General features: G+C 45.0%; 1 protein-coding gene across 1 annotated transcript; it reads left to right on the plus strand.

The window, feature by feature from the left end:
* Window positions 1-855: 855 nt before the first annotated feature.
* On the plus strand, window positions 856-7,893 carry LOC149354494 (uncharacterized). The gene is made up of 4 exons (XM_089575990.1): window positions 856-920; window positions 5,187-5,332; window positions 6,119-6,218; window positions 7,755-7,893. Exons 1-4 carry the CDS (start codon window positions 856-858, stop codon window positions 7,891-7,893), a joined length of 450 nt encoding a protein of 149 aa, XP_089432116.1.
* The last annotated feature ends 2,524 nt before the right edge of the window (window positions 7,894-10,417 follow it).

Genomic DNA, 10,417 nt, shown 5'->3' on the forward strand with positions numbered 1-10,417 from the left:
TTTAGCGTGCTCTGACATCGCGCAGCACACGGGCGCCTTTTGCGTTCCGCCTCCATCGAAACGCGGCCGCTGCGGTCGGGTTCGAACCTGGGTTCTCCGGCTCTGTAGACGAGCACCTTAACCACTGAGCCACCGCGGCGGGTGAAAAAGGGCCTGCTGTGCCACATTTGGAAATTTACTCTTCAGCTATCCTTTCTAAAAACTCCTGATGTAAACGCGGCACTGACGCTTAGGCCGTCGGCGTTCATTGTGTTCATTGGCGTTGGCGTTGGCAACGTTCTAGACTCCGAGAATTTTGATGAAAGGAAGGGTGCATAACTGGCTCCCTGGGTCAGTGGACAGCTCAACTGCGCTTTGAGAAATTGCGAACACAATGAAACTCACGAAAGGAGAAGAGCAGTTACGTTTTAAACTAGTTCTGTTTTAAATATTGATTGCAATTAAGTGCAACAAATTAATTAAATATACAACAATAAACAAATTTAGTCTAGGCCCAATTCTCGATATTCACATACACCCATGCATTCGCCTGTGGCAGCAGCTGTGCATTTATACGCAATTTCACTGAACTAAAATTTTACACCCTTCACTTCTGCTGGTGAAATTGACCTTCTAGCCTGGCGATTAACCCGAGTCTATGACGGACTGGAGGTAATATGCCGCTAAATTTCGCCAAGTGCAGCCTGCAAGGACCCCAAGGGCGTATAACTCCACCTTCGGAAAACAACGCAAGCAAAAGCAATGAGAGACAGTGTGTACCATGGTGGCCACCGCAATAACTGAAAGCGAAAGTTCCTTCCAGTGTTTACAGGTGTTGCTATAAGCGCCTTTGCCGAATGCTACTTGATTATGACCATGCAAGGCCGGACTGTTTCTTTTGAGCAAGAGAGTGGGGATGACGTGGAGACGACACGCAAAGGGCAATGATTGGTAGGACCCGAATACCTCGCACGAATATTTCTGAGGTCTTCCGGACATGAACAATGGCCACAAAGAAACCAACCGCTACTCGCACTGCAGTCTAAGCGCGCCCGGGCAACATGGCGCCAAGCTCGTTTCGGGCTTCAAAAAATGTCACTTGATTTCTCCCCTCTCAATTTTTCCTCATCCATGGAGGAAGGAAAATTTGGTCATGAAGGAAGGAAAGCTCAGGAGAGGCCCTCGCTATCCCTGCTGCATGCCAAGAAGTGTGCCGGATGTCGCGCTTTTGCAAGGAAAGCGTGGACTTCTGGAAGTCTTTCACCAACGGTGCTGCCAATAGTAACACTGGGTGCAGCGGCGTCATCTGCTGCTTTGCCTGCTGCGCATGCGCATGGGTGCCGAGACAGCAACCAAGGGGGGGGGGGAACGCCTTCAAAGCACGTGACGTAACTGCCTCTCCTGAGTTCTTTCCTTCCTCTATGTTTAGAGAGGCCGCCCCCTGACTTTCTGTGAAGCTCATGGAGGAACGAAAAATTAAAGCAGAGGCCGTCATGCGACATTTTTTGAAGCCGGAAACGAGCCCGGCGTCATGTTGCCTGGGCGCACTCTTGTTTCCTTTTCTCTGCGCGTGCGTTTAAAACCCAGCGAAGGAGCTGGACTAAAAAGACCCCGGTGCGAATGGCGCTTGGTTTTGTGGCTGTTGTTCATGTACGGGAGACCTTGTAAATATTCGCACCAGACATACGTCGGCTTCCAGTCATTGCTTTTTGCCGCGTCGTCTCCACATAATTCCCGCTGTCTTATTTGAACGAAACAGACAGGATTTGCATGATCATAATCAGGTAGCATTCGCTGAAGGCACTGATTGCATCTGTGGTAAGCGGAAGTGCAGGAAGGAAATTTCGCTTTCACTCATTGCCGTAGTCCTCCATGGTACGCAGTTGATTTTGCCGCTTTTGCCTGTGCCGTTTTGTGACGGTGGAGGTGCGTGCATGTCCCTGGATTCCTTGCAGGCTGCACTTCACAAAATATAGTGGTATACTTGCATCCGGTTCATCGTAATCTCGTGTCAGTCTAAGGGCTAGAAGGTTAATTTCACTAGATGAGGTGCAGTGCACAAAATTTTAGATCAGTGAAATTGTGTATGCACAGCTGCTGCCAAATAATGGCAGAAGAAACATTTTGAAAAGCATGCTTATTTATGTTCTCTCTATTTTTCTGATATGAACTCTCACACATGGCGCCACTGAAATAGAACTTTCCTTCCTTTTATGCTATGTGTCTTGGATCGTCCTGTGCATTTCATGATGCTTCCGAACCAACTATCCTACCTTAATGCAGTATAAAGTACTGCCCTTAAACTTATGCGTCCTGAAAAATTTTAGTACATGGCTACCCTGGAAGCTTTCCGTGTCCAGCTTCCTGGCATGAGGCTTATATTTAAATAGCCCTCTGCAACACTGTATTTGAGAGCATAAAGATTTTTGAGTGGACAGGTTTCAAATGTGCTCATCAGGTTGTAAAAAAAATCTTTCTTTGCTAGAATGAATTGAGAGCTTCGTGCATGAGATCCTGAGCAAGGTTTTTGATGTCGAATGTCGGGTCATACGCTCACATAAATGTGGCCCACATACCGTCCACACTTGAATTATACATTCTGATGGATAGCACAGCCCTCTGAGTTTTACGCTGAATGAGTGTGCACGCATCTGCTTTCGGCTGAGTCGTGAACGATGCTGCCATGCATGTTCACTCCCAAGCTTAGTGTTCAACCTGCCTGTTGATGCTGCTCTTGTCGTTGAATGTTGTAATCCATCTCCATTTCGTATGTTTGGCGGCTTGTTGTGTCAACAGTGCCTTCTGCTGCAACAGTGAGGACAAGAAAAATCCTTCGGTACTTTGTTTTTGGGCTCGAATAATATTTATCTTCAGAGCATGTTTTTGTGCGGCTGGACATGTCGTAACTGTTTTCTGATACAGCAGTGAGGAAGAGAAAATATACTAAAAAGTTGAATTCTTGGCCGTGAATGCAACTTTTAGTATCATAATGCGTTCATAATGGTGGCTGCGACAATTACTTTTGATTCACGACCCCAAGAGCCACTCAGAGAGGTGACAGAAATTGAGAGGGCCGAAGTGCCTACAGTAGATCGGCAGGAGAGGATGTATCGGGTGGGGGTGTCGCCCTCCTCGCAAAGCCTGAAATTTTACATAAGAAAACCATGCTGTACCGTTTTTGCTCAGCAAAAAAAGTCCAAGAAATAAATGTTTCAAATAAGACAGCCCCCTCCCCCACTCCTTAAGAATTATCTATAAATCCACCCTTTGTAGCATGGCAACATAGCATGTTTCACATCCACAGGTCTAGTTTAAAGCATAATATATATGACCCTAGCTTTTCAGACTCCTCGTAGAAGTTTAGGTGCACTCAGTTGCTCCAGTATGTTTCATAGCGTTGTGCACTATTCAATGTGTGTTTGATGTTTAACTTGCAGAGCTGCATGCAGCTCTAGGCACTAATTTTCTAAGCTTGGTGAAATACTAGCTTGTAATGTCACAGCATAGTACCACATTTTACTTGCGATCGGCAATACAGACAATGAAGGTCAGTTTATTGCACCTAATAATGCACTGGATTATTTTTCTCAACATAACCACAGTAGTGAATGTTGTCAACATCAACCTGTGAGCACGACTAAGAACAGACACTCAAGTAGCTTATGAAAGAACGCCTACGCCGCAGCTCGAATGTTATGGCACGGACTGCTGCTGCTGCCCGGTTTTTAAATAGCAACTACAATGCCATTGCTTAGCTGCTCTCGGACAAGATGGCCACCCTATTGAGAAAAACCACGTGATTTCCTCCACACTTTTCTCCCAGGGCATTGTATTGGCAGGGCCTCTCCTGAGTGTTTCGCGACGTGCTCAGATAGGCTGTTTTGATTGGTCCCACCCATTAGCGTCACTGGAGTAAGAGAACACGATACGCGATATACATGCAGACGAGCAAAAGATAACTATCTTTTTTCCTTGGTTTCTTGTATGGAGGATCTTATCTTAATGCCGTTCTAAAAAATGACCCTGCCATGCTGCTGCTCGTTCATCTGCAATTATTCTGTCCTATCTATTGCAAAGGGGGCCAAATTAGGCATGGAACATTTGTTTGGTATGGTGTCATGAGATTTTTGAAACGAGTTTCTCGGTTGTCTCATCCCTGAAAAAATTTTACAACTTTACAGCGCGACACTATTGTGGAAGTATTGGTGCCACGCCTTCCACCAAAAAAAAATGCTACAGTTTTCATCTCTTCGACTTTCACATTACATCCTACCTGTCTTGTGTGTTTGATCAAGGTGTTTCAAAATAAGATTGTTGCTTGCTAGGCACAATGTTTTCCACCCTGAAACAACTGCTCACTCTAGCATATTGGGAACGGGGTATGCAACTTCATCCTTCTCACCTGTGTATACTGGTCATCCTTTTCCTGGGTGCGGGGCTACCGCTTGTGGTCGGAGTAAACCGTCTCGGTTATCTTGATTATAATTTGTAGTTTATTCAAGATTTCCTTCGAATGTCAATTACACTGCACAAAGTTTGCCGCTATATAGTATAATGTGTGCTATGTTGCAGCATTATAGCCCTCCTGTTATAGCCCGTGATCAGGGCTGACAGTATAATTAAATGAATTGAATTTTCTAATTTGTAATGTTCCAAAGCATGGGCGCGCTATATCATCAACCATGGCTTGCACTGCTTGCCAATTTATTTTCGCAGCTCTTTTTTGGAGCAAGAAAGCTGGTCTTACCGGTGCGCTTAATATTTTGAACGAAATTTCGGTTGGAGATATAGCTGAGTGTGAAGGCAGGGGAAGGATGACAGAACTGATGTTCTCGCGTCTTTGTGCTGAGGACTTGCATTATCAGCGACAAGTGAAATGTGAACAATGCAATTACGACATGAACGGGAAAACGACATCATAGTCGGGAGAAGATCAATACTAGCGTCGGTTGATATCATTTTGAAGGCGGGAAGTATGCCCTTCAGATGCGTTAATCAATCTCGTTTGTATTTTTTCTGTCGGAGGAATTGCTTGTGTTTTTGCATTAGCATTTCTAGTTCTCTTGTTAGCATTTCATTGGTTGCGAATTTAGTACAGTGCCAACTGTGCCCGCACTTGCAGTGTCCTCTAGGACAGACCACGTCAATTTGCAAAGAGCAACGTTCGCACGTGCCTCTTTGTCTGAGCCTGTGTTCCGTGTGCGCAGGAGTGCAAGTTGGTTGTCCCGGTTTTCGTCCAGCATATACCCAACTGGAGAGGTCAACCGCTACCGCAGTGTGCCTCCCACCACTGGCCTGTGGCCTTTGCTCGTCGTCCTCTTCTGCCACGCCCACCTCAGCGTGCAGATGAACGGTAAGCAGGTTTACGTCCAGGCAGCTGTTATTCTGAGTGCCAGGTGAAGCGTAGGACAGCGTGGTTTTGTTACTTAGCACGGACTACGGAAATCTCAGGAACTACTACCTTAAGACCGTTTCAAAGGAATTTTTTATCACTGTAAGCGCTGACACCGTGACCAAGACGGCTGTGTTACCCAAATTCTTGCGCCAGGAGTGGGGTATTTCAAGAATTAGACCAAGTGATGCCATTAAGCCGGACCAAGGGAGGGAAAGAGGCAAGGCTAGAAAGAAATAAGGATAGTGGCACTCTCATGTGGCTGGCTGAATGTTACGATGTGAAGGTCTTCATTGTGTACTGTTGCCGTGGTGCTACTATGAGAGTCGACCCCTGGGTTGCGCTCACTGGGCGAAACTCTGGGCCGCGTATTGCGAAACCATATCTTCCAGGTGCACTGAAGCAGACGCCGCCGAGTACGATCACGTGACATAACGTCACTTCCGCCGCAGAGTTTGTAGCGGAAATGGAGAGTGGGGGTGGCAAAAACTGCTTCTAGATGTGCGGTTGTGATTTATTCTGCTTACTGTAGTAACGTTGGTTGCAAACAAATGATTTCTTGCATGCTGTGCAATCATGAAACGGTTTGCCTTTATCAAAATGATATGCTTTCAACTGCATAGTTTTGTCACTTTTCTTTGAATTTTTTCCCCTCTCCCCTTATAATGCCATGGTGCTTGCTAGAGGGTATGAAAATAGAGATGAATAAATTCAGTCCTTACTCTGTGCTTTTGTTTCTACTTGTAGACAAGCAGATCAAAAACATGAACGAGCGAATCCAGGGCCTCCAGGCAGAGAACTCTGAGCAGAGCCACACCATCGCCGCTCTGCAGGACAGCCTGGCACAGTACGGATTTTTTGGCTTCTGGCTTTCTTTCTCGGCATTCTTTTTGTGCAGTGGATTATTCTTCCTCTTCATTTATGAGTTTTCATTTTCCTGTTCATTCTTTGCAGGGAGTGTGCGAATATTAAAATTTCCGGATATGAAGCAAAAAACTGCTTCAGATATCTAATACCTGTTTAGTATGAAACAATATTTCACAAAAGATATACAGCAAACGTCATTGCCCTAATTCTTTTTTTTTTCAAAATATTCTATGGTCTTTGCAACTGAAGTAAATCAAACACTACGGACTCAGCACAACATGTAAAAAGAAAACATAAGCACGGAAGTGTACACTACTTGTATTAGTGATTAGACACTTTACATTACTTGATTAGAACAGTATGAAACCTGCAATGTGGTCATGCAAAAGGAGTAACAAAATGAAATACATAAATTGGCACATCACTGTCAAGTAAACATATCGTTGGTGCTAATAAAATTTCATTATTCACATCTGAAGGGGCGAGAAGAAATATCATAGGAAGAAATGCACGGCAGACAGCCGCCGTCGCCACGGGCTAGGGGCAAAGTTTAGAAACCGCAACTACGAAACGGCCAGGCTGCTTTTTGGTCAAGTGAGAGGGGGACCTCCAATTGTGGCTATGCCTGCGGTAACACGCAGTTCGGACGTGCGAGGGATGCAATGCAGCATGGAATACAGGCCGCCGCAGTGGCTCAGTAGTCAAGGCTGCTGACCCAAAAGACACAGGTTCGATCCTGGCTGCGGCGGTCGAATTTTGATGGAGGTGAAATTGTGGGGGCCCATGTACTGTGTGATGTCTGCAACACGTTAAAGATCCCCAGGTGGTCGAAATTTCTGGAGCCCTTCACTACGGTATTCCTCGTGGCCTGAGTTGCTTTGGAATGTACCCCATGCATATTCATATTCGAACTTTCGACTATTCGCACACCCTTAATTCTTAGGCATTTCCAGCTGTAATCATACCTCATTAATGTGGACGCTGGTTCCCTACCAAAACTGTGTATAAAGCGAGTCGTCTGTTGAAGAACGGAGCGTTGAATGATATCAACCAGGTGTTTTGTGGATATCTGCCGTTACAAAGGCATAAATATATGCCAATTTTTTGAAGAAACACTGGTGAAATCGCGGCTCATGACTTAATTTTTCATTGACTGTTTAAAAAAAATATCTGCTAAAAGGTAATCGCTTAACTTTGCTCAGTGGTAGCATACAATACCTGAATCATTTTGTGCTGGAGCAAGCAGTTAAGGCAAACCTGCCTATTTATAACCTCTGTTGTGTTACGGCACTTGGAAGAAATCACATAGCTATGATGGGGTGCATCTGATGGTAGCAGTGAGAGTAGCATATCGGCATTGGAGGCTCCCGGTTAAACGAGTTGTAGTCTGAAGAAAAATGCAATGAATGAGTTTAGCTTTCATACTCTGTCTTGCTTCTGGATGTAGAGGTGGGGGAGGGGGATCTCAACGCTTCCTTTCCCTTTCTTGAACGAGTTCCTTCTACTTTTTTCATAGACTGCAGGCGCAAAACAAGTTCCTCGAGGACAAGGCCACCTCCCTGGAGAAAGTGCACGATGACTACGACGCAGTCATCCGCCAGAACATCTCGCTCCAGATCAAGGCAAGCTATTTAAAGCAGTTTTTTACGCACTGACAGCAAGAAGCGATGATTTGCAGCAACGTGCTGTTGCGTGAAGCCTTTGAGCAGTGGGCCGGCAGCTTCCAAACCACTGTCACTTAGTTCGTCTCTCAGGTTCTGGATTTGCAGACAATTGCACCTATCGCGTGGAAGTAGCTCGTGAGTCTAGCAAATAGCAGAAGGCTTTTCAGTGTGTCTATTTTGTGAGTGAGGTTTGTTTCTGCAAAACAATGGTTTCTGCAAAAAAAGTTGCCAACAGTGTCCATGCTGCTGACGCTTGCTTCTTCGTGAGCATACTAGAGGAGGCATTGCCATGAGCCATGATTCAAAGCAGTTAAGTGAAAGCCTGGTAGAAGTAGTGCTACAAGAAATGATGTGGCATGCGTGTCACTTCTCAAACACCACAAAATGTAGTTTAGCAGCCCTACGCTGTGTCCTTTAGAAATGCAATGTGTACCGAAGATATATTTTCATTGTTTCTATTGTACTTAGTGCAGTTTACTCCAAAGAATTCACAGACAATTATGGTATTTTGAAATGTGAATTGTGAGTGCAGCTCTTTAGGTGTTAGAACTACAGCGTGGGCTGACCAATTTTGGTAAACGTCCTCCTTATACAGGGCACGCCGCATCTGTTTTTCACTATGTGGCAAAGCAGGTGCGCATGCACCCACATAGCGTCCACAGTACAAACTCTCTCTCACCCTGCCGCTGTGTCTCGCGCCACCATTGGCCAGGCTAGGAGTGAGTTTTCCAGAGGTTCTTGAGTTTCTTCTCTCCAACTCAGTGCACTACGAATATCCTGATGCCATTCCTGGTGAGATAGCCTTTCCAATGTCCTTTTTTCAAAAGTTTCAGCTGTTGAGCTTTTAGTCAGTGTTGGTATAGGAGACACGACTGGCCACAAAGACTGTTGAAGCCGCTGCGGTGTCTGAATGGTTATGGTGCTCGGTTGCTGACCTGAAAGACACTGGAGTTCGATCCCAGCCACGGCGGTTGCATTTTGGTGGAGGCGAAATTCTGGAGGCCCGTTTACTGCGCGACGTCAACACACGTTAAAGAACCCAGGTGGTCGAAATGCCAGAGCCTTCCTCTGCGGCGTCCCTCGTGGCCTGAGTCGTTTTGATACATTAAACCCTATGAAACAAACAAAACAAATGAACAAAGACTGTGCTCAGATTTCGATTTTGCGGTGCTGTATGATTGGTCCAGTGGTGGTCACATGGTGTTAATGATCTCGCGACCCTCAAAACCAATTGGGGCAGCTCATTACATAGAACTTTTTAGTTCGCTGGCCAGTGCACGAAAGCGCTAAGCTTTCACCACAGCATCGTGTTAAACTGCTGCACTCTCGCGCTGTGCAGGGCACGTCGTTGCCTTCATCAACTTCCATCAGTGCGCAAGTCACGAGAGGAAACGCACTTTCAATCCTAACCACACAGTATTTCGTGGTTAGCAATGCTAAACCGCCAACAATTTTTTAAGATTGGTCTTCGCAGTTCTGTGAATAAATAGCTCGTCGTAGACAACATAGCCGCAAATTGAGGCCGTGGAAATAAATATATGCATGGACTTTTGCGAAGACACCCTTATTACTCTGCGATAGCCACAGAAATTAATGTAATCGATGAAAGATCCCAAAGTAATTTGTATTACTCTTTTTGTCTGCGATATAAGCAGTAGTTGGTAAAATTGCTACATATTTGTAGCTAAGAGAACATGTCGCTAAAATAAAAAGCCCGAAGCAAGCGGACTGTGTTTTGTCCTCATCTCGTCAGCTCCGGCTGAACATAGTGCAGCCTTCAACTTGCATATTTTGGCATTCTGAACATGCTTTTCGCCTTGGCAACCATGTTGGTTGACCCCTGCTACTCTCTGCAGTGAGGTCAAAAAACAAATGGCGAGAGCTGGGGCATTTAATCCGATCTAATATTGAAATCGGCAACACAGAATATTAATTCGATGTTTCTGAGAATGCTTGAAGCGTGTAGATCGAGCTCCCGTGAAAAAAAGATGAACTCAAATTTCTCTTTATTGCATCTTTAATACAGCGCTGGTGTCAAAGTTTTTGGTCTCGGAACGCAGCTCTCTTGCAATGAAAAACTGATCCCCATAGGAGTTTGAGTGTTCGTACTGCCACATGTTCTGGTTTAACTTTTTTAATTCAATGTGTGTTTTATTGCTTAGCTGCTCTCGCATGTGATTGTTATCTTTCTTTGTATAGCCTGAAGGGAAGAGAAATGGCTTTTAACTTCTGAAATATAGTAGCATGACACATTAACTGAGAGAAAATGAGGCCGGCGTGTTGTGCTTCAGTTTCTTGTGTGGAATCTTGTTAAACATGCATTTTAGAAAAGAAAAATATAAACTAAAACATTGAGAACAGCTACAATTTTATGAGCATACTCATTGTGCTGCCCTCAAGAGGTGCATTCGAGCCCTAATGGGGTACTTTATGCTCATATTAACAACAGACACAACACAGTGACTTACGGTTTTGGTTCAGCTGGTTCAGAAAGACACTTTCTGGTAAATGGTAA

The sequence above is a fragment of the Amblyomma mixtum genome, chromosome 3 (genome assembly GCF_055824585.1).
Source record: "Amblyomma mixtum isolate Tamu chromosome 3, ASM5582458v1, whole genome shotgun sequence".
NCBI classification, from domain to species: domain Eukaryota; kingdom Metazoa; phylum Arthropoda; class Arachnida; order Ixodida; family Ixodidae; genus Amblyomma; species Amblyomma mixtum.

Excerpts from the sequence above, each read along its gene's own strand:
- LOC149354494 (XM_089575990.1), top strand. The coding sequence starts at position 856 with ATGCAAGGCCGGACTGTTTCTTTTGAGCAAGAGAGTGGGGATGACGTG. Across the intron at positions 921-5,186 it reads GTGGAGACGACACGCAAAGG|GAGTGCAAGTTGGTTGTCCC; the intron begins GCAATGATTGGT and ends CCGTGTGCGCAG. Across the intron at positions 5,333-6,118 it reads CCTCAGCGTGCAGATGAACG|ACAAGCAGATCAAAAACATG; the intron begins GTAAGCAGGTTT and ends TTCTACTTGTAG.